This window comes from Squalius cephalus (assembly GCF_949319135.1).
Source record: "Squalius cephalus genome assembly, chromosome: 3".
Taxonomy (NCBI): Eukaryota; Metazoa; Chordata; class Actinopteri; order Cypriniformes; family Leuciscidae; genus Squalius; species Squalius cephalus.
This window is the reverse complement of record NC_137124.1, coordinates 15,370,158-15,395,643: the sequence shown is the minus strand read 5'-3', so window position 1 is coordinate 15,395,643 and position 25,486 is coordinate 15,370,158. Positions and strand designations below refer to the sequence as shown.

At 36.3% G+C, this 25,486-nt stretch overlaps 1 protein-coding gene across 5 annotated transcripts in view; it reads left to right on the top strand.

Moving 5' to 3' along the window:
* Positions 1 to 12,899: 12,899 nt before the first annotated feature.
* Positions 12,900 to 25,486, top strand: part of arnt2 (aryl-hydrocarbon receptor nuclear translocator 2) — a 76,403-nt gene continuing 63,816 nt past the window's right edge. For 2 of the 5 annotated variants that reach the window (XM_079866517.1, XM_079866521.1), the window contains exons 1-2: positions 12,958 to 13,333; positions 24,076 to 24,187. In XM_079866517.1, the coding sequence (XP_079722643.1) occupies positions 13,303 to 13,333; positions 24,076 to 24,187 (143 nt within the window). In that variant the 5' untranslated portion in view covers positions 12,958 to 13,302. Of the gene's footprint in view, positions 13,334 to 24,075; positions 24,188 to 25,486 lie in introns of all 5 variants that reach the window. The other 3 variants (XM_079866519.1, XM_079866520.1, XM_079866518.1) reach the window with 3 other exon arrangements.

The following is a 25,486-nucleotide window of genomic DNA, read 5'->3' as shown; positions in this document are numbered from 1 at the left end:
TAAAACAGACTGAGAGAGAAAGAGAGAGAGAGAGTGTGTGTAAGAGCACGAGTATTTGGAAATGGAAGTGAGGGACTCCCACTCCACGTACTGTATACACTCACAGACAACATTTTCTGGTTGTGACCAATGTTTGAGCATATCTATCCGACTGTCTTGACGTCTGTCTATCCATCAATCTATCTGTCTATCTGTCCGTCTCTATTTATGTATGTATCTATCCATCCATCCATCCATCATCCCTCCATCCATCCATCCATCTGTCTCTCTGTCTGTCTGTCTATCTATCTATCTATCTATCTATCTATCATTCTATCTATCTGTCTACATTATTTATCCATCTGTCTGTCTGTCTATATCTATCAAACCGTCCATCTATCCATCTATCGATCTAGCTATCTATCTGTCTACAGTATTTATCCATCTGTATGTATGTATGTCTGTCTGTCTGTCTGTCAGTATGTCTATCTATAGTATTTATCCATCTGTCTGTCTGTTTACAATATCATCCACCTGTCTGTCTGACTGTCTGTCTGTGTGTCTGTCTACAGCATTTATCCATCTGTCTGTGTGTCTGTCTGTCTGTCTGTCTGTCTACAGTATCCATCCATCTGTCTGTCTGTCTGTCTGTGTCTGTCTGTCTACAGTATCCATCTGTCTGTGTGTGTGTCTGTCTGTCTACAGTATCCATCTGTCTGTCTGTCTACAGTATCCATCCGTCTGTCTGTCTACAGTATCCATCCGTCTGTGTGTGTGTCTGTCTGTCTACAGTATCCATCCGTCTGTCTGTCTACAGTATCCATCTGTCTGTCTGTCTACAGTATCCATCTGTCTGTCTGTCTACAGTATCCATCTGTCTGTGTGTGTGTCTGTCTGTCTACAGTATCCATCTGTCTGTCTGTCTGTCTGTGTCTGTCTGTCTACAGTATCCATCCGTCTGTCTGTCTACAGTATCCATCTGTCTGTCTGTCTACAGTATCCGTCTGTCTGTCTGTCTGTCTGTCTGTCTGTCTGTCTACAGTATCCGTCTGTCTGTCTGTCTGTCTGTCTGTCTGTCTGTCTGTCTGTCTACAGCATTTATTTATCTGTCTGTTTGTCTACAGTATCCATCCATCTACAGCACAGGTGTCAAACTCAGTTCCTGGAGGGCCACAGCCCTACACAGTTTTGTTCCAACCCTGCTTCAACACACACACACCTGCAGTTTTCAAATAAGCCTGAAGGACTTGATTAGCTGATCAGGTGTGTTTAATTAGGGTTGAAGCTAAACTCTGCAGGGCTGTGGCCCTCCAGGAACTGAGTTTGACACCCCTGATCTACAGTATCCATCTGTCTGTCTGTCTGTCTGTCTGTCTGTCTGTCTGTCTGTCTGTCTGTCTGTCTGTCTGTCTGTCTGTCTGTGTCTGTCTGTCTGTCTACAGTATCCATCTGTCTGTCTGTCTACAGTATCCATCTGTCTGTCTGTCTATCCATCTATCTATCTAGCTATCTATCTGTCTACAGTATTTATCCATCTGTATGTATGTCTGTCTGTCTGTCTATCCATCTATCTATCTAGCTATCTATCTGTCTACAGTATTTATCCATCTGTATGTATGTCTGTCTGTCTGTCTGTCTGTCTGTCAGTATGTCTATCTATAGTATTTATCCATCTGTCTGTCTGTTTACAATATCATCCACCTGTCTGTCTGACTGTCTGTGTGTCTGTCTACAGCATTTATCCATCTGTCTGTCTGTCTACAGTATCCATCCGTCTGTCTGTCTGTCTGTCTGTCTGTCTGTGTCTGTCTGTCTACAGTATCCATCTGTCTGTGTGTGTGTGTGTCTGTCTGTGTGTGTGTCTACAGTATCCATCTGTCTGTCTGTCTACAGTATCCATCCATCTGTCTGTCTACAGTATCCATCTGTCTGTCTACAGTATCCATCTGTCTGTCTGTCTACAGTATCCATCTGTCTGTCTGTCTACAGTATCCGTCTGTCTGTCTGTCTGTCTGTCTGTCTGTGTCTGTCTGTCTACAGTATCCGTCTGTCTGTCTGTCTACAGTATCCATCTGTCTGTCTGTCTGTCTGTCTGTCTACAGCATTTATCTATCTGTCTGTTTGTCTACAGTATCCATCTGTCTGTCTGTCTGTCTGTCTGTCTGTCTGTCTGTCTGTCTACAGCATTTATCTATCTGTCTGTTTGTCTATACAGTATCCATCCATCCGTCTGTCTGTCTGTCTGTCTGTCTGTCTACAGTATCCGTCTGTCTGTCTGTCTGTCTGTCTGTGTCTGTCTGTCTACAGTATCCGTCTGTCTGTCTGTCTGTCTGTCTGTCTGCCCGTCTGTCTGTCGGTCTACAGTATCCATCTGTCTGTCTGTCTGTCTGTCTGTCTGTCTGTCTGTCTGTCTACAGCATTTATCTATCTGTCTGTTTGTCTACAGTATCCATCCGTCTGTCTGTCTGTCAACAGTATTTATCTTTCTTTCTTTGTTTCTTTGTTTCTTTGTTTCTTTGTTTCTTTCTTTCTTTCTTTCTTTCTTTCTTTCTTTCTTTCTTTCTTTCTTTCTTTCTTTCTTTCTTCTACTGTCTGTCTGTCTTTCTGTGTCTCTGTCTGTTCACCCATCCAAGGTAAAGTTTATTTCAAAATATTAATATATATATGCAAATATATAAGTAGTTTGTAAAAGATGTCTGTCTAGCACTTGTTTACATACAAACACAATAAAAAGGAAGTGCAGTGGAATGCAAAAATGCATTCTTTGTGAATTGACCCTAACGAGTATCATGTTTTTCCTGATAAACTATCTAAACATCATTTAAACAAAAAATTACTTGAAATTAGGGCTGCACAATATTGAAGAAAAGTGCGATATTTGATAACTCATTAAATAATGCGATATTCGATATATGATACGATAATGCTTAAAGTGTGTAAAATAAACTTAAATGCAGTGTTTTACTGTAGCATAAGAAGTGTTATTTTAACATAAGTGTAAACCACGGGTTTTAGGGTTTCAGGTAGGCCTACATTAGATTTATTTATCAACATATACTGAATAATCAAATGTAAAAATAAAACACTGCTTAGTTTCACTGTATGAATTAAATATATACTGATTCTTATTAAAGCTACAAAAGTTATTCAGCCAAGAGCAGTGAGTGATTTTCTCTTTGTCTTTTATTCATGACCCCAGTTATTGCAAGCTGTTGCAATATGCATATTGAGATATTTGCGTTATTTCGACAATTTCGACAATGTTGCTTGATTTCATAGATTTTATGTCAACAGATTTTTTCTCTTATTTATACTTAAGACATATTGAAGGGACATTCTCTAAAAAAGCCTGCCTTACCAATAGCTTGGACATATTTCTCAATACTTAGGTCACTTTTTTCCAAATCTCTTCTTCACGCAATGAGCACAACATCAGTCTATGTGAGCTAAACAATGGATTATTTATCATTGCTATGGCACAAAATGCATTCAGTGACTACTTTCAAATTACATGAATTTTTTTCTCACACAACACCACCAACACTTAATGTAGGCCAATTTGCACGTTTACATACTAAGTCCAAAACCTAACTTAATACAAAAATGAGCAAGACATAAATTTGCTAAATTTCTGCAATAATACCATATTGAAATATATTCTGAATCTAAAAAATCAAACACTATCAAAGCAATTAGATGTTAATGAACACCTACACAAGTGTTTAGTCTTTCACTTTCATTATCATCCATTCAAAAGGGGAAAACTTTAAAGGGGGGGTGAAATGCTCATTTTCACTCAATCTCCTGTTAATCTTGAGTACCTATAGAGTAGTATTGCATCCTTCATATCTCCAAAAAGTCTTTAGTTTTATTATATTTATAAAAGAAAGATAGGCTGTACCGAGTCTTTCCGGAAAAAACCGAGCGGCTGGAGGCGGGCCCTGTGGGCGAAGCTAAAGCTGTGCTAACGCGCCAAGCTAGTAACAACACACAGAGACAATAGAAGCAGTTTTACTCACCGAACCTTTATCATTGTGACTGCTCGATCCTTAAGCATTAGACGATCTGCAAATCCGTCGATCTGGGCTTTGTTTATAAAACAATCATTGTCGAAATGCAGAGAACAAACAGTCTACACAACTCCGTTTATGCTCAGGAAAAACAAACTCCATCCACTGGTGCCTTAACGCCGGGTTCTTTGGGAATCTGTGCAGGGTTGTCTTGCCCTGGCAACCAAAAACACACTTCTTTGGTGACATTGGCTTCCCAAAAGCCGGGCAGGGCGCTTTGATGGCGAACTGCTTTCGCTCTCTTGCTCTGGTCTACGAGTGCGCGCGCGCCCGCGATCTTACCGGAGAAGTGCCCTTAGGACCCATATAAGGAAATTCCGTTACATCTGACGTCACACATACCCATACTCGAAAAAAACTTTCCGAAACTTGTGACAAACCGGAAGGACAATTTTTGGCACAGAAATACTCCTTCAAACGTACAATTTAATTTTTGAAACTTTGTCCATGTTTAGCATGGGCATCCAACTCTTTAACAGTGTAAAAAACTCAGTATGCATGAAATAGCATTTCACCCCCCCTTTAATGTAAACATGGGCTATGTAACATATTCTGCAGTGAACCATAAGCAGTAGATAGTGTCATTCTCATTTTGTAAAGAAAGTTTACAAAAGAAAAAAATAGTAAAATGCTACCTGATGTTAGAGTTTTTTAGGTCTAAGTTTTATGATTGACAAAGTGTGTTTGCTGGGTTAAAACTTTGCTAGTGTTGATTTGAGACATGTACGAAGTGTTTGGGTAGTTTTAGTGCATTTTGAATGTGAAATTAACTGCTGTACCAAGTTGAAAATTGGTGAGGAGAACTGTTTGAAGAGTTTTGGGGAAAAATACCCAAGTATTGAGAAATGTGTCCTTGCGATTGTAAAAGAAAGAAAACTGTAATATTAATCTTATGTAGCAATATTTGAAGAAAAATATTTGGAAAATCACACTGACATATACAGTCACTTAACCTCAGAGCTCATGGCAGGTCATAAGATGTTTACACAGTCTTGAAACATTATCACTAAAAATCAGTTTGTCTAGAAGGTGTATGTGATTGTGACTGCTGTGGTCTATTAAGCCCACTGAACATGAGGTTATGAGCGGTCATATGTATCAGTGAGAGGCCTGTGATGCTAATGGAAGCAGACAAGCAGCAGAGGCACTCTCACCATCCTCCTGCATTCTGGATGTTTCTGTCAGCAGATAGTGCTGTCGGTACAGGTGCGCCACTCTGTCTGCCTGTCCCATAAACATGCTGCCTAACAAGGACAAACAAGAGAGCTTTGAGCAAGTGAAGTTGGTGCAGTGTAGAAGATATTTTAAATGCACTTTGTCATTTGCTGGGTATCTCGATCTCATGGTGAACAATGTAAACAGAAACTTGCTCTTAGTCAATATATTTATGGAAACTTGCACTTAGTCAATATCTTTATATCGACATTCAGAGCTCAATTTTCTACCTGGCATTATTCAAAATGGCAAATGTGCTTCAGGGACTTTTCAACATTGCTGTTTTCATATATTCCAGACTGATGAATAAAAAAGTCAATATAAACTATCAAATAAAAACTTTTCTCATCTTCCAAAACCAAATAATCAGTGCTCCAGTCCACATTCAGTATACTCTTAATGTATGTCAACAATTGTTAATGTTCAATACTATTTCTCTTAAGGGATTTTAGGAGAAACATCTATAAGACACCGTTTTATATAAATATATATAAAGATGAACAATCAAAAACAATCTATTTCAAATAAATGCTGTTCTTTTGAACTTTCCTTTGAGTTTCCACTAAATATTCAGCAGCACAACGGTTTCCACCACTGATAATAATTAGGGCTGTCAAATGATTAATCACGATTAATCGCATCCAAAATAAAAGTTTGTGTTTACATAATATATGTGTGTGTATGGAGTATAATTATTTTCTATATATAAATACACACACATGCATATATATTTAAGAAAAATGTGTTATTTATATATAAAATATTTATATATAATATAAATTATATATAATATAAATATATATACACAGTATATACATGCAAATATTTCTTAAATATATACATGCATGTGTGTGTATTTATATATAGAAAATAATTATACACCGTACACACACATATATTATGTAAAAACAAACTTTTATTTTGGATGCGATTAATCGCGATTAATCGCGATTAATCGTTTGACAGCCCTAATAATAATATATTATAAATTATTCTTGAGCAGTAAATCAGCATATTAGAATGATTTCTGAAGGATCATGTGGCACTGAAGGCTGGCAAAAATTATAATATTTCACATTATTACAGTTTTTACCATACTGGCCAGTGGCCACAAACATTTGAATTTAGTGTATAAAAAATGTAGAATGAAACTTCTACTGTATAACCTTGACATGTAATAAAATGATAGCTACATTTTCATTTTAGGGTGAAGTATTCCTTTAAGCTTATCAGTAGGTGAATTACTGAAGCAAGTGCCCAGAAAGGCCAGTTATAGTAGTCATTCAATTGGGATCAAAAAAGAAAAGTAAATGGAATTCCTTTTTGAAAGCTGTTTTTTGATTACTAAAATATAATCTCAAGATTAAAATGCGTATAAAATGATGGCCGTTCTTATATTTTACAGAAGGGCCGGTGAGATGAAGACATTGATGGCTGATGTAACAACATGCAGTAGGGAATTTCTCTTTTGAAGTTTACAGGGTTCATAGTTTGTTCTGACTGCTGAATATTAAAATTCAATGAACACCCCTCATTTAGTTTGGCTTTTCAGTTTGATCTGTCAACCCTGTCTGTTGTTAAAGCACAGGCTAGTTTTTCTTTGCCCGGAAAGCATGTTTAATAAAGTAGAGGTCAGCAAAACGTCTTATGCAGGTGTCTGCAGTGCAAGAGCTTATTAAACCAGGTCAGAGCAGCACTGCAGAGAAACCAGAGGAGGAAAACTGGCACAAATCTAAACACTGCTGCATAACTATCTATCTATCTATCTATCTATCTATCTATCTATCTATCTATCTATCTATCTATCTATCTATCTATCTATCTATCTATCTATCTATCTATCTATCTATCTATCTATCTATCTATCTATCTATCTATCTATCTATCTATCTATCTATCTATCTATCTATCTATCTATCTATCTGCAATTCCGTCTCCATGTTATTTTTTACATGGCCTTCGAGGCTGGCCTGTTACAGAGCTGTTGAGAGAGACGGCTCTGGTGTGTTATTGTCTTGTTCTAGTTTATTGTGGGCAGCCACGCCTTCAGTTTCAAAAGTCTCCGTTTGGGTCCATTTACACTGAAACACAACCCCGGAGTTTCCAAACTAAAACGGGGTCTGCAGCGTTTCCAAAAGTCTCCGTTTCCGAGGGTCGAAAACTCCGGAGTAGTGTGGACACATCAGGCGTAACCGTAGCAAAAGTTATACCTTTTTAAAACAAAAACGCACTAGTGTAAACAGGGCCTTAGCAACACCCTAGGAACATCATAGCGATCACCCAGAACTCCATAGCAACCACCTAGCAACTGTCTTGCAACCACTTGGAACACTTAGCCTAGCAACGCTCCCAAGTAACCATCTAGAATAGCATCTGCCTAGCAACACTCTAGAAAATAATCACAACATTCCAGGAACTGTATCAATGGGATCTCTTTATTGTCCTGATTGTATTACCTTCCAACTTCAAGCTTTTAAAATTAAAAGAGTCAAGCATTTTGTCATCATATTGTGTGCATTTTCTTGAAATGTCCCCATAAGAACATCCCGACCTCCTCCAGTGTTGATCACTCATTGTTTGACCCTCACTTCATCTAGAGGGAAATTGTTTTTTGCTCCATCATAAATCATCAAAAGAGTGACTATACTGGAACAGTGGAAGATTAATGTTTTCACTGTGTTTGTGTTTTATCATCTTTTTATAAAAAGGACACCATCACTTATGTGAGTGTGTCGGGGTAAGAAATGTGCATAACAAGATGGAGTCAACTGAGAGCTGTTTCAGTCCAAAACAATGAGCACTGCTGTAGCTCACCTCTGTTCTGATAAAGGAACCTGTGTTTTAAAGACACTAACTTTGATTTAGGATTTAGGATCCTATTCAGACTAACTTGCATTGAACAATTTGTGATGATAAATGATTTTGGAGAAGTGTGATATGTGGGGTCACTGTATGACATAATTTTAAAGCCAGGGGATTCCTTGGGAACTTGACCTCAATAGAAATCTATTCACGGAATTCATCATCAGATCGTCTCCAGGCACATTATTAATCAGGTAAATCCCTATGGAAATAATACTAAAATTATATTACACTCTTGATGTTCTGATCCCTGTCACGATTTAGCTCAATTACAAAAACTAGATCATGTGACAAACAGATTTACAGTTTTTAAAAAAAATGCTTATACACCAAGAGTGGTACTTGAGGCCCACTTAGTGAAATCATTCACTCATATACCTAATATTTAGACCAAGTCTGCAAAACTGCAAGCACATTATCTGCTTTACACTCAGTTTGAAATTTTGTGAAACAAACTTTTTTCAAAACTCTAAACACAGTTCTAGACACATAATTCAAAACTACCAGCTGCAATTTAAATGTCACACTCGTTTACTGATTGCCTACACCCAGTGATCATGTGTGAAAACATTTGTACCTATTTGTTCACTTTAAAAAAATCAAAACTCAATGTTTTGAGAAAGAAATAATTTATTTTTACCCAAGTGCATTTCTGTTTATAGTGTAAATATTCATAATTTGATCAGTTAGAAATCAAAACTCAAATGTTTTAAGAGACAAATAAAATGTTCACCCTTGCATTTCTGTTTATTTTGTAAATATGCATACAAGTCAAGTCACCTTTATGTAGCACTTACACAGATTACACAGATTGCACAATACAGATTGTTTCAAAGCAGCTTCACAATAGTAACAAATTCAAATTCTGCCTCAAAGCAGCTCTAACAAGTGTCATTATGCAGTAGAGTTGATTCAGTTCAGTTCAATAACTGTAAAGTTTATCAACTGTGCTTACATACTATAAATATAGTGTAAATATAGTTTATAAGTTGTGCAAATACATGCACACTTATAAATTATATGATCAATAAGTTATGACAACAAATGTTTTTACATTGCTTAAGTTAAGCAATTTTTTACTTTTTTATAAGTTATACAATATTCAACTAATTTCTTTACATCAGTTTAATGTAATTAAAGTTTAAATTTCAAATGATTTAAACAAGTTGATTGTACTTAAAAATGAAAGGCAGCAACTTTTTTATACACTCAAAAAATGTATTCAAGCTGTTCCGTTTATTTAAATAAAATAAGTTGAAACAACACAAATCTTAATTTTTTTACTTAATTGTCATTTGCACTAAATTTTATTACGTTAAATGAAATACAATTTGTAAAATGTTAAGTTAACTTAAACCATTTGTGTTGGGACTATGAATCATTTGTGTAGCATTGACTGAAACTGGACAGTGGATTTCTTGTTCCCATCATGCTTTGTATAGGGATAGATAACTGTGTTGTTCTCAATGAACTGTAACTGTGCTAATGCCAGTGATGAGAAACTTTTAACTTAAAGCTACACTGTGTAGGATTTTCTCCCATCTAGCGGTGAAATTGTTTATGACTACCAACTGAATATTACTTTCTAGCCCCTCCCATTCCGAGGGCGTTTTAACTCCTACGGTTGCCGTATTATTTCAAATCTGCCGGCCATCGCGAGTAATCTCCCTCTCGCATTCGTCACGGTGCCACTGAGTGTAAAAACGCGAAAGGCGAAGCTTGAATTTCCAGGTATGTCCCTCTTTGGCTAATGTATTTTCAAGATGGAGGCACAACATGGCTGCCGCCATTCGAGCGACTCGCTCGTATGTATTCTAAATGGCAGATTCGACGCTTACGAGAATACTTGATTAGTTGGTAGAAGTAATTACACATTAATGAGCACATATTTTGAAAGAACAAAGTGTTTTTTGCTAAGAATCAACTTAAAAAATTACACAGTGTAGCTTTAATCATAACTTGCATGCAACAGAAGTCACATTTAGCATATGAACAAGTGTTGCATTGGCTATAGTTTTAAAATAAATAAATAAAATAAAATAAAATAAAATAGTTAGAGAGCACATCATTTACACAGTGTGTCAAAATGATCATGTACAGTGCCCTCCACAATTATTGAACCCCCTGGTAAATATGATCAAAATTGGCTGTAAAAAATAAATCTGCATCGATTATCCTTGTGATCTTTCATTCAAAAAATGTGCAAAATCCTAACCTTTCATTGAAGTAAAAGAATTGAAAGTGGGGGGAAATCACATTATGAAATAAATGTTTTTCTCCAAAACACGTTGGCCACAATTATTGAAACCCTTTTATTAAATACTTTTTGCAATCTCCTTTTGCCAAGATAACAGCTCTGAGTCTTCTCCTATAATGCCTGATGAGTTTGGAGAACACCTGACAAGAGATCAGAGATCATTCCTCCATACAGAATCTCTCCAGATCCTTCAGATTCCCAGATCCATGTTGGTGCTTCTTCTCTTCAGTTCAGCCCACTCATCAGGTCAGGGGACTGAGACGGTCATGGCAGAAGCTTAATTTTGTGCTCTACAACAAATTTTTGTGTTGATTTTGATGTTTGTTTTGGATCGTTGTCCTGATGGAAGATCCAACCACGGCCCATTATAAGATTTCTAGCAGAAGGCGTCAGGTTTTGATTTTTTATCTGTTGATATTTGATAGAATCCACAATGCCATGAATCTGAACAAGAAGTCCATGACCTCCAGCAGAAAAATATGCCCACAACATTAAAGATCCAATGGTATATTAAATTGTACACATGGGGTACTTTTTATCCTTGTGTTCACCAAACCCATCTAGTGTGTTTGCTGCCAAAAAGCTCTGTTTTAGTCTCATCTGACCACAGAACCCTGTGTTGTTTGAAGATCCAGTCGTGTCTGACAATTAAATTTGCTGGAATTTGTTTTTGGAGGAGCGAGGAGGGTTTTTTTTAAACCCTCCCAAACAACATGTGGGGATGTAGGGGTTGTTTGATAATTTTTTTTTTAGGCTTTCTGACCCTAAGACTCAACTAATCTCTGCAATTCTCCATCTGTGATCCTTGGAGAGTCTTTGGCCACTCAAACTTTCATACTCGCCGTGCATTAAGACAGTATAGACACACGTCCTTTTCCTGGCAGATTCATAACATCTTTAGTTGGTTATAACTTCTTAATTATTGCCCTGATGGTCAAAATGGGGATTTTCAATTCTTTAGCTATTGTCTTACAGCCACTTTCTAGTTTGTGATGCTCAACAATCTTTTGCTACGCATCAGAACTGTATTCTGTGGTTTTACTCATTGTGATGGATGATTAAGGGGATTTGGCCTTTGTGTTTCCTCATATTTAAACTTCTGTGAAACACGAAGTCATAGCTGGACAATTTCATGTTCCTAGTCACCCTGGTGTACTAAAAAAGGTAAATATTAATGGGAATATACTTCAGAGATATTTTACTCGTAAAAAATTCTAGGGGTTTCAATAATTGTGGCCAACATGTTTTGGAGAAAAACATTTATTTCATAATGTGATTTCCCCCCACTTTCAATTCTTTTACTTCAATGAAAGGTTAGAATTTTGCACATTTTTTGAATGAAAGATCACAAGGATAATCGATGCAGATTTATTTTTTACAGCCAATTTTGATCATATTTACCAGGGGGTTCAATAATTGTGGAGGGCACTGTACATGAATGTGGGCACCACACAGCTACTCACAACCTAAGCAAAAGCTCTCCTCTTCACCACAATGGTAACCACATTTTTTTAAAATTATTATTTCATGTTCTACAAACTCTTTTCAATGTTCAAAATAACTAAACATTATACACTAAGCACTTGTTCAACTAACAAGTCTTTCCATTTTCTTTCTCGTCAAATGAAATTGGTGTGATCTCATTCACTTAGGATGAATTTTACTCATCCATAAAATTAACCTAGTTTAAGTTCAAATAAATGTGTTAAACTGTGTGGAAATAGGTGTGATAATTGTATTAAGTTAGAACAACAAGCTATTTTTTTGAGTGTAGTGTATACCTGTAAGTGATATGACAAACTCCTGTACACTCGACTGCACACTGAACAAACAAAAGACAAGATAATAGTGTTTTACATTTACACATCTGTGCATAGTTTGGCGTGTACGTGACTAATCATTTAATGGTTTGTGTGGTTACAAAAACACCATTTTTAAAATAGTTTTGAATGAAGTGTTTGCTTTTGCAAGAGATGTGTGACCTTTTGCATCTTGTGCATGCGTGTTTTGTGGTTTTGCGTATAGAACACTGCAATATAAAAATTTAATTGATGCAAATTATTTTACATAGACATGCTTTTGTATGACAAACATTTTTATATGATTTTTTATAAAATGATGGCAAACATTTAACACTTTTTACATAAATGAGGAAAACTCGGGCTATATTTCTCTCTGTGGCTTTATTTTATAAATCACACAAGTCTAAAAGGCTTGACAAAACAAACAAACTATTAGACAGCATCATTGTTGCAAAGGAAAAAAGATATAGCCTAATTCACTGCACACTGACCATTTTCACAATGGAATAATAGGCTAAAGATTGATCCATCATTTATTTAAACAATAAAACGATTATGAAACTAATTAAAATCTGTAGAAAAACAAATAGGCCTATGTTAGACTTTTAGTTTGGAAGACAATTCGCAAAAAAAAAAAAAAAATTCTAATAAACTCATGTTTTTTAACTATGAGTCTGAAACCAAAAGCCTATAGCCTACAAAAGAGAAAACTCTACATTTGACTATTATTATATTCGGATCTCAGAATAGGCAGTGATGTCTAAGCGCACACGACCATAGCAAAGCAACAACGCATGAGTGTATTCCAGCCCGGTCTGAAGTTCTTGGAGGGCAGAAAGGCGCCGAAGCTGCTGCTTGGATCCTGCATTCATTAATTCAGTGAAGTCTCGCGGTGTTCACGCAACCTCTCAGACATCTTGCGTTTGTCAGACGAACTGCTACATGCACGAACAGAAACGCAGTAAAATCTCATCCAGCATCGCTCGAACGCCATCACCTCTTCACATGCGGGGCTGAACTGAGTTTGGCGCGTTTGAGACACTCGGAGAGGATCGCGTGCGGCGTTATTTTCGTATTGTGCGTCATTTCTGCAATTCTGCGTTTCCACCCAGGCAAAATGGCAACACCCGCCGCTGTAAACCCATCGGGTGAGTAGCAGTTTTATCTTTGTGCTTTTAAATATATTGTGTGGTGTGTTTAAAGGGAAACTGAACGTCGGGGTTTTACCCAATATTGTGTTTTCGCCTTAACAAAAGAAACCGCGACGGTTTAAACGCACGCGAGCACCCCCTCCCCCCTGCACAAGTAACAACAGCGACATATAGAATAAACATTTAAATGCTACTGTATCACGGCTTTATCGTTAATAATATAACGTTCATTTTTTCGCGACTATAGAACATCGCGCGACTGTATTGTGACGTCAGAACGAAATGTATCACATTTGGCGTTATTCTGCCGTGGCTTGTTGCTAATGCAAATTAGATGCTGAATAAATTTTCCCAAGCCAGTAGCCTACGTGATTTGATTTCCTTGATACGCAGCTTGTGAATCTGATACGTTGCTTATGGGACTGTAATGGTGATATTAGGTTATTTGTTATGAGCTTGAGTATGTAACACGCATAACAGCTTTACTTCCTCAGCCTGTTGATTCTGTAGCCTGTTAACCAAACAGTCAAGTTTATTGTCATATGTACATATTAGTATAGCAAGTGAGATTTTTTATGTTTCTGTGAAACACTTAACAAGTCAACAAAAATGATCATGTACCAATAGCAGTAAACTAGGAGCAAGAATATGAGACAAAACGGTAAAGTGACAGTGCGAGATGTAAACACGCGCACTGGATTGTTGTTCAAGACTGTCCTGAGCTAATGTAAGTTTACATGAATGTGTGACATTTTTTTGTTTGTCACTGAATATTTAATGGTGCTAAAGTTTAAACTGTCATGCCACCAAAGTCACGATTATGTGGGTATTTGTCGTCTATTTTAGACACCACAGAATATTTCAGGTTTACTTGTTGATTCAGAACAACAAGCTGGATGGAAAGATCTAGAAGGCCAAATTATTAAATTAGCAGGGCTGCACAGATATAGAAATGTTGCTTCAAGTGAAACCAGGCATCAAAATTTAACCCTTGAGGTGGAAAAAAAACACCTCAGTTTTATTCAGAGGCCCAAACTGAGCAGAAATATGCAATTTGGTGCAGTCTTATATAGTCAAACAGATGAAATTCTAATACCTTCTGTATGTAATCAGAATTCTTATAACAGACAGCTTACACAATATGCACATCAGTTGTCACTCTATATTTCACAATAATATAATATTTAAATGCTTAGTTTAATGTTTATGATCAAGGTTCTGTAGTTTTTATTGTGGAGGCAAAACATATAGGCTAATACAATGCAATACAATTATGATTGAGAGATGTACGTTCCTCAAAAGCCTGATGTATCATATGTGATACTCACATTTTAACGATTTCCAAAAAAAGTATATATAATCAAGTTAATCAAACTTGCTTCAATCCAGTAATTGTTCATCTCGAAATATTTTTAGCTGTATAAAAATGTATTAATGTTTACTTTATAAAAATCAAAGATTTCATAGCAAAAAGACATTTTCACAATTATACTAAAAGGGATTTTACTTGCTAAACATTGTCAATCAAGCGACTGAATGCATGTAGGCCTAGTAGTCATGTTGATCATTTAGAGGCCCTAAAAGTTCATATAACAAAAAAATTTTTTTACATACAATAAAAATGGTCTGAATTGGAAAAAAATTAGCCATATTATCTCTTGCCTGATAAAACTGATAATATGATTAAAAAAAACTCCTACATCTAGAAAACTTTATGCAACAAACTTGCTGTACTTAATCAAACAAACTGGGTTAGTGATTGATAGAAGCATGTCACAGAAACCTACTGCTGCTCAATTTATTCAGTCTGCACTTGCTAAAGTAAATTACGCTCCATGACTCCATTGCTTCCATGAACACTCTTTTTTCCCCCCCAGCGGGCAATTCCTTTCCCGCCACCTCATTGTAAATGCAAATGAGGTGAAATGAATAAAGAATGTGTGCGTTATTAGCACCTGCTTGACACACAGAGCTGCCAAGCGCGCTTTAAAATGCACGAGAGCATTCTGGGCTGAAGTCACATGACTGTAGTTGAACTCAAGGGCACTTTGTTTTAAAGTCAGCTTGCTTTTATTTTGCTTGGTTAAGAAATATGGAGGCCATCTGTACTTTTACCGTTATGCCCATAATGCTTAACAAAAGGCCCTGGTTGCAGCATGGCTGCGATAAGAACGTGTTTCGTACAAATAGCAGTTGGCGTTTGTCAATGGGGATTACAGGCACAGTTGATTAGCAACAGTTCAGACTGTTTGCCGACCTCTTGTGTTTGTGAAGGAAGCCTTTCTAATGTGAGGAGGGATGGATGACAGGGCTGACCAGAAGTATAGCATTGCTAAGAAAGACTTGTGTGTTTCTAGAGCATATGGTGTGCTACATCAGCTAGCAAATTCTAATCACCTGTTGACAGGATTGACTTTATTTTCTTGAGTTTGAATATATGATGTATGTAATGTGAGACTGTAGAAGTGTCAACCTGTAGATATAGTATGCTGTATACCACATTCAAATGATGTTTGTCACAGGTACATCACTGTTCAAAAGTTTGGGCTCAGTAAGATTTTTTTTTTAAAGAAATTCATACTTCTATTCAGCAAAGACGCATTCAATTACTCAAAAGTGACAGTGAAGACATAATGTTACAAAAGATGTTTGTTTCAAATAAATGCTGTTTACAACATTGATATAATAATAAGAAATGTTTCTTGAGTTGCAAATCAGCATATTAGAATGATCTCTGAAGCATCATGTGACTGATGCTGAAAATTCAGCTTTGGAAAAATTGCATAATAAATATTCAAACAGAAAACAGTTCACAGTATTACTGTTTTTGATCAAATAAATGCAGCCTTGGTGAGCATGAGACACTTCTTTCAAAAACATTAAAAAAGAAAAATCTTACCGACCCCAAATGTTTGAACGCTAGTTATTGACTGCTTTCAATTTTATAGTCAGAACTACTCGTTTAAAATAGTAGTTTCACTGTTTTGAGTCTTTTGTGTTTAGCTCAAATGTTTCATAATGTAAATTTTGCACTCATGTCTAAGACCTGCTGCAAGGAGACGGCGTTTCTGACGCCTGTACCGAACTGGTCTGTGGTCTGTGTTGTGTTCAGTCGAACCGCACCAGAGTTTGTTTGGAAGCGGACCGAGACCCATCTTTTCAGGGGAGTCTGTCCTCTTGTTTGTTGCACACCAGGGTTTGGATGGCAGCATTCACACTTAATCAAATGAACCGCACTTACAGAGTAATCGCACCGGAGTTTGTTTTAATCGAACCAAACCTGCCAAGTGTGAACACACCCAAAGACTTCTATGTAAATGCCTGTCTGTGATGAAAGACAGCAGTACTTTAACTTGCGTTTTTATGTGCTGCAAGTCCAATATAGATTTTTTTTAACAGCTCCATTCTTCAATAACAGCCTATTTGTAAAGCTGCATGACATTGTGACAGATTCCTATAACAACTTGTGCTGAAATATGCGAGTATCTCTGATATTTCCTCTTCTTTATGTGGGTGAACCAAGTTTCTGATCATCCTGGCATTGTTGACTTATGTTGTTTGTTAATATATTGATTTACCTGACATCAGAAAGTTGGATTCAGAACAAGTCGTTATTGCAGCTTAGTTTCAATAAATGCTTTTTCAAAGTTTTTAGCTCTGAAAGTTACAGTATGTTTTCATAGTTTATTGAACTCTTTGAAAATTGACATTTTCATGATACGGCCCCTTTAATTCGGTTATGAATGCTTAGTCCATTCTTGCATGAAACATTAGTAAGTGATTGGAGTTTTGATGTTTTTTTTTTTACATTTCTGTCTAGAAATAGCCTACAGCATTCATAATTTCTGTAAAAACGCTACTGAGGTCAATTGCACACGCATGCATTATTGAAGTATCTCAGCATGTTGTTGATTTTTCTGCTGACCATCATGTCTGAAATATCTAGAACTTTTGGCATGAACTTTCTTTGGCTGTGTAACAATTGACCAGAAGAGAAGAGTCATTGTTCTTGACATATTCGTGCTATCAGAAAAAAGGATTTGATCATGTTAATTAAATCGTTTGTAGATTCTCCCTTTAAACTTGTTACTTTCTGATCCATTCCTGCTCTGAATCACTGAATTGAGAAACTCTTTTCTGCATGGAAATAGGCCAAGTGTCCCTTCAACCTCATCTACACCCTGAAATCATAATGCTTCAGCTGCACTGAATCACCCTTTTCACTTTCTTTTTAGTGCTGGTAGAGAATAGAAACTAAGGGGCCGTTTAGACGAGACAACTTTTTATGCGTTTTGGCCGCTCATTTACACATCAACAGCATTTTGGTGCACTTCAGAGTGCAAGTTTTTGAAAACGATGCCGTTATCATCTCTGTGTAAATGCATTACGTGTTCAGTCTATAGGCGCGTAGTCTTTCTTTACAAAGTTACATTGCCAACTTCTGGCCTGGCAGCATAATACAGCATTTTTAATTATTTTCCATGTGAACGGGGATCGTTTTGACAACTTTGTCATCTATACAAAGAAAAAACCTTTCCTTTTTTTGTACTTGTGTAAACGTACCCTAAATGCTTTGCAGCCAAACCTTCCGAGTTAAAGAGGTTTAACAATTTAGCTATTATATTCTATTATATTATATAGCTATTATATTATATAGGCTAAGTCCATTCTTAAGTCAATTCAGACTTTCATTTAGCTGATATTAAAATAATATTCAGGGCTGAAAACTCAAAGAACACAAAGTTTTGCTCAACAAGACTGCATTTATTTGACAAAAAATGCAGGGAAAACAGTAATATTGTGAAATTTATTCCTGTGAAGGAAAAGCTGAATTTTCAGCTACATTACCCCATTCTTCAGAGACACGTGATCCTTCAGAAATAATTCTAATCTGCTAATTTGCATATGGCAAGGCAAGGAAAGTTTATTTATGTATCACATTTCATACACTATGGCAATTCAAAGTGCTCTACAGAAAAGAATTAAAACAATCACAAAATAAAAGCAAGGAAAATTAAAACTAGCTATAAAAGAAATTAAAAGAGATATGTTACAGTTATAAAATGAATTAAAAGAGTAAAAAGATTATACATAAACTCATCTGGCAAAACACCGGTGTTTTACTCTGAGATTTTCCCATGGTGATTACACTGTGTCTGTGGTGTTCTTTCGGGGTGCGCCTTAGAAATCTAATGGACATCTCCGATGGACCTGATTTTTCCCTAAAATCGGACAGGAGGAGCTCTAGGACTGACTCGCGGGGTAACACCGGGTCACTGCCCCATCAGTCCACACCCCAAAAACCCATTTGTTCGGAAGCTCTAGGGAAGGAGTCGATCCAGTCCGGATTAACCAATCCAGTTAATTACACATCAAACTCACTACTCCACCACAGACCCAGGTCATCAACATGGTTTCATCTCTCAAGTTCCCCAATTAAGTCATTTATGTTTGTCTCTTACCCAATTCTCAGTGCCATTTGAGTTCAGTTTAGAATCAAGAGGAGGAATACAGTGGATTCAGTTATAAAAAGAATTAAAGAGTTATAAGATTATACATAAATAAACTTCTCATCTGGCAAAACACAGGTGTATCATATTTTGCACAGCTGCTTGTTTTACTGTGAGATTTTCCCATGTGGATTGTACTGTGTCTGTGGTGTTCTTTCGATGCGCCCAAAAAATCTATTGGATGTCACCAGTAGACCCGATTTTTCCCTAAAATCGGACAGGAGGAGCTCTAGGACTGACTCACGGGGTAACCTTGGGTTCACTGCCCCATCAGTTCGCATCCCAAAAACCCATTTTCAAAAAATATGAAACATTTCTTATTTTCAATGTTAAAAATTGCTTAATATTTATGTAGAAACCATGATACATTTTTCAGGATTTTTTGATGAATAGAAAGTCCAAAAGAACATCATTTATTTTTTTAACGTTACAAGTGTCTTGTTTTGTTACTTTTGATAAATTGAATTAATCCTTGCAGAATAAAAGTATTAATACTGACCTCAAACATTTGAACAAAAGCTCTCCAGCATCGGCTATTGCAACACCAACATCGACTGAAACTGACACATACCCAGTGCTGAACCTCAAGTACCGGTACTGATAATCCAGACCTGAATCATTCCTTCAAAGAATCAATTTATCTAAGTTTATCTGTCATATCAAAGATCCGTAAAGATGGCCACAGTCCAAGAGACCGTGGTGTTCTGGGAAGGTTTTCTCTACACTGTGATTGAAGAATTTGTTCATTTGGCCTGTTTTTGTCTCGATGGAGTTCACTTCTCACGCAAAACACATATGAAGCGTGCTGTCCACATTTCTAAAGAGCTCAGACATTATAGGCGGGTTCCCAATGGACGGGTGCCATGTAGATGTTTTGTTTTGAGGCAGATCTGGATGGAAAACGGGCCTCTGACATTAGAATGAAAGAGTCAGAGGAGAGAAAAGAGAGAGTAGAGCATGTAAGCTGTTGAGTCGTGATTTAAAATGAGAGACAGCAGCATCCTATCTGTCTTCTATCCTTCACTCCATCCCATGAGACAGATTAATGAGTTTGACCTGAGGGCTTTCTGAGAGACAATGACTGGATGAGGGACCTTTAGAAAGTTCTGGAAAGCAGTAAGGCATTTACAATGGAGATATTTTGAAGAAGGATCACACAACTTTTGCATATAGTTAAATAGTTAAATATTGTTGAAACAATAGGCTTTGGCTCATGTAGTATAGTGAGAATATAGAGCTCATAATCGAGGAGGAAAAACTTCCTACTTTTTTTATTCAGAGATCCAAACTGTGCAAAAATTTGTGATTTGGTGCAGTTTTTGATATTTAGGCTATGTGGCCAAAAAGTAAGATGAAATTCTGATAGCTTGTAATGTAAATCAATTAGATCTTTATAACAGTATAACATACTTGCATGAAATGCACATACAGTTAAATTTGTAACTCTATATCACCCAATAATATGATATTTAAATGCTTATTTTTATGATCAAAGCTTTGTAGTCGTTAGTGTTGGAGGCAAAACATATAATGCAATGCAATGCAATACTTTGAGAGATGAAAAAATAGACATTCCTCAAATGTCTGATGTATCATATTTGAAACACAATTTTTCTAAACAAAAATCTACTGATAATTAAGTAAACAAGTTTATTCAGTCTAGCAAATGTTCATCTTAATTGTCTTCATCAAGCGCTTTCACAGCAACAAGACGTGTACCATAACCTTAAAGGCAATGTTTTTACAATTATACTAAAAGGCCTTTAAATATGATACCATAGGCTTTATCAGGGTTCCATTACATCAGTAAAGTAGGCTAGTAAAAAATTTGTGCATTATAGTTCAAGTCTTTTGAAGTCTTTCAATTGCTCATGTTTTGCTGAAAATACCACTGCTGCAACCATCTACTTCAATTTTGGTCTTTTCATTTCACATGTCCTCAGAAGACATTTGTGCACAAGTAAACTAGGTTTATGATACTTGTTTTAGGCTCAGATAAAGGTTCTGTATCATTTACTGATAAACAAAAGTCTAGTTATGGGGCTAATTTAATTCAAGGGTTAATTCACCCAAAAATACATATTCTGAAATTTATGCTGCCTTCACATGCTATCGTAAATTTCCTACTCCCACTTAAGAAGTCGTGATTACGAGTTCATCGAATTCAAATTTTGACTTGAGAGGGCGTTCATGTCTAATGTTTTAACTAGGAAACTAGTATTTCTGATAATTCCGATAGCACGTGAAGGCAGCATAATTTCCCTCCCTCATGTCGTTCCTTTGATGAAATCTGAGAGCTTTTTGTCCCACCTTAGACAGCTACGCAACTGAAACTCTGACGCTTCAAAAAGTTCGTAAAGAGATCGTAAAACTAATCCATATGAATTAAGCGGTTTAGACTTAATTTTCTGAAGAGACTTGATCGCTTTATATGATGAAAAGATTGAATTTAGGCTTTTATTCACATATAAACATTGATCAGCGAAAACATAAACGGAAGCTCAACTGATAAAGCTTGACGTGCGAATCAAACCTTTTGCGGAAGCAAAAACGTGCTGCGTAACACAGGAGAATGAACCTCATTGGTTCTCGATCGAGTCTCTTCAGAAAATTTGTAGTAAACTGCTCAATTTTACTATCTCTTTATGAACTTTTTAAAGCTTCAGAGTATGTTGCATAGCTGTGAATGGAGGGACAGAAAGCTCTCAGATTTCATCAAAAAGATCTTCGTTTGTGTTCTGAAGATGAACAAAAGTCTTACGGGTTTGGAACGACATGAGTAGGGCTGTGTTGAAAAAATCGATTCACCGATTCTGAATCGATTTTCATATTAATTTCTAAAGATCGATCCGTAACTCAGAGGATCGATTTTCCCCGTGAACTTTAACTTGCCGCGTCATTGAATTCACGCATGCGCGCCAGGTGGAAGGACATTAAAACAACGTCAGTAACGTTAAGCAAGCGGTTGCTTTGAAAACCCCAGAAACGCTCAAAGCTGCGATCTGGCACCATTTCGGGTTCAGAAGCAGTGCAGAGAACGAGCTTGACAAAAGCAAAGGTTTTCTAAAGGTTTTGTAAGTTCAAATTTTATTTACATTCTGTGAGATGCGCGGTTGGCGGTTACAGCCGCGGACTCCGCGGATAAACCATGGGATAAACCGTGGATCGGGCGGATGACGTGACGAAAAATTATATTTTAATTAAATTCGGATGGGTGGCGGGCGGTTAACCAATCAAATAAAAAATATATGCATACATTAAGCGGATGGCGTGCGGGTGCTGTTTTGAAAATTGGTCAAAAACGTTGGTGCGGACGGATGAGTTTTGTGATGCGGTTGAAATAATAGCCCATCCGCACATCTCGTTGTCTGTTTACTGTGAAGCCAGTAACCAACAATCTGTTTACATTTGCACTGGCTTAGAACAAATGTGTTCTAAATGTTGATCATTAAAATAAAAAATAAAGGTGCATTTGCATCTGAACTGTAGCAGCTTTTTGGAAAATTCTTAATGTAATTTTTAATAATACATCAGGTTCGCGTCTAAATAATCGGTCTACTGCTGCTGATATACCTCTGCGTCCTCGGTCGTCTACACCAGTACAAGTTTGTGAAAGCAGTTGTATCAACACTCTGGAAGGGGGATTGTTCTTTACAACCACCAATACTCCATTAATTTGCAGTTGAATGTCTATAATAATAGTATCAATATGTTGCATAACTACAGTCCTGTAATTCAGGTAGGCCTAACAGCTGGAAAAAAATGCTTTTTTCAAAAACCATTATCTAAATCTCGAAGATCGGATCGGATCGGATCGAATCGAATCGAATAATGATAATCGATTCAAGATCTTGAGAATCGGAATCGAATCGATTCTTGAAATTTGAATCGAAACCCAGCCCTAGACATGAGGGTGAGTAATGACAGAATTTTCATTTTTGGGTGAACTATCCCTTTAAGTACATTTAACAGCGTTTTTCCACATTATTTGCATTAACATTAAATTTAACGTTTGGCAACCTTAAATAGTTTTTTGCCCATCTGAATTTGCTCTTTGGATTCACGGTTTCTCTTGTACCTTCATATGAACTAAGGTTTGAAATCAGGTGCAAGTTTGTAAACCTCAAAAATGAATTAATGAGAACTCACTGAAAGTACAGGAGAACTCTAGAGTACAGGAGAAGTGGAAGGCAGACTTTATCAAATTTTAATATGATTCTTAAATCAATGGTGCTGAACGTGTCAGTATGTGTTCATTTTCTTAGTCAACTGCTGTTTGCGATGTTAGTCTGAGCTGGTTTGTGTTACATATACTGATGCTGTTTAATTAGTGCATCAGGTATAATGGTTTTTGGTGTATTTGTGTCTTGCTATGTGACCAGAAACACAAAAAAATACAATATTTTGAGCTATTACTTTTATTTAAGAGGGATACATTAAATGAATCAAAAGTGACAGTAAAGTAAATACACTTATAATGTTGCAAATGGTTTCTATTTCAAACAAATGCTGCTATTTCTATTCATTAAAGAATCCTGAATGTTTCATGGTTTTCACAAAAATATTTATCAGCACAACTGTTTTCAACATTGATAAAGTTGAAAAAAGAAATGTTTCTTGAGAAGCAAATTAGCATATTATAGGCTAATTCAATTCACATTTATTTGTATAGCGCTTGATTTCTGAATGATCATATGACACTGAAACTGGAGTAATGATGCTGAAAATTCAGCTTTGCATTACAGGGATAAAATATATTAAAATAGAAAACAATTAATTATATTTCACAATATTACTTTACTGTGTTTTTCTCAAATAAATGCTTAAAATAAAATGCCTTGGTGAAAATAAGAGACTTCTTTCAAAAACATAAAGAATCTTACCGATCTCAAACTTTTTAACATGTTTATACTATGCCTGGATTGTCTGATGGGACTGACTTCACTTTCATTTAAATAAATGAAGGAGAGTGGGAACATACGTATGCATAAAAGTTTTAAGTTTGGTCAACTTTAAAAGATTTATATAGCAAATATGCGTCTTACAAAGAATACAATGTATAAAGACTAGGTGGTATATTTACCATTTATTTGAAATATATTACTGTTTGTGATTTCATATGCTTAAAGCCTAACATGACTACAGTTTATTGCATTTATACGTCAGCTGAATGAATTTGTAGTCAGTGTTTCACGTTGTTGATTGTGAAGATGTTTTTGGCCTTTTCAGAAATGGGCACGGATCTGCCGGGTTCGGTAGCCATGCCAGGCGCTGTGGGCGCGGGCCAGGTCAGGATGGTGGGCACCATGCCAGGGCGAGGAGGCAAGCGGAGATCAACGGGGTGAGTTATTTTGCTAAACAGCGTATTATTTTCATATTTACTGATTCTCTGTTCAATATCACAGTTCAAAGTTCAATTTGGTGTTTGCAAATAAAAAAATATTCTTACAATGTCAGAATTATCCATTTTCAGCTGTGTGGTTTAGTTGTTTGAGAGGGATGGGGGTGGTGGGGAGAGACAAATTTGATTTATGAAAAATGTAAAAAATATCCCATCATTACAACATGATGTGTAAGAGAGAGAGAGATAAATAATTAATCCATTTACACACATTCTGAATTTCGACTATTAGACTTTTGTTATTATTCTGAATGAATAAATTATGAAATGATTGTTCATTCAGACAGACAGTTTCCCTTAGGGAATGAAACATCTTTATATACATACATCTTTTTTCAAATCTATGTTTATAATTTCTATGTACGTAATTTCTCATTGAATAAAATAAAATGTGAAAGCTGCACATTAAAGCTCACATTACACACTTTAGATGCATTCACCTTTTTAATGTAAAAATGTAAATGCAGCTTTAATGAGCTAATGGACTTATGACATGACTGTCTCAGTGCCATTTATGAAAGAGGAGGACTCATTTGTTTTCATCATGTAAGACTTCATTACTTTTTTTGTCATTGAGGTGTTCAGTGATAATGAAAGGAAATAAAAAGCATAATTTAATTTACTGATGCACCTTCATGGGTCTCAAGTATGGGTGTTACTGAGCTGAATGTATTTTTGAATATTTTATTAGCATAAAATTGCTCTCATACTTTTTAGAATATTAACCAATTTTACACTGCATTTAATTGTATTTACATGAGTGGGAAAACACTGTAAATGAAATCTCCAGGTGGGTGGATATTGGTGAAATAGGGTCGAGCTTTATTCTGTGCCCATTATTTCATTATTTGTGTGAGATATTGATTGTATATTATTGCCTCCTATTTTTAATTCTTTATTAGACAACAGTATACACTTTTATAGGGCCCATTGTATAGCTGCACAATGGACTACTTGCACAACTACTTCCGCGTTAGTTAGTACATACCGGGAGTTTCCGGTTCGAGTGTTCAGCGCACCTACATACATGAGAATGCAGATTATCACTGTGTTTTATGTCTGCCAATTGATTAAAACAATGAATAATGATCTCTGTATTAATTATCTCGAGCCTGCTGAAATGTTCCTATAAATATATTTTCTTTCCAACTGTGCATTCTGAATAATAAATAGGCTAAATCTATTTATCCACTAAGCTGTAGCAGTCCTATATGCTCGTCTTCTCATTAACAGTTTTTT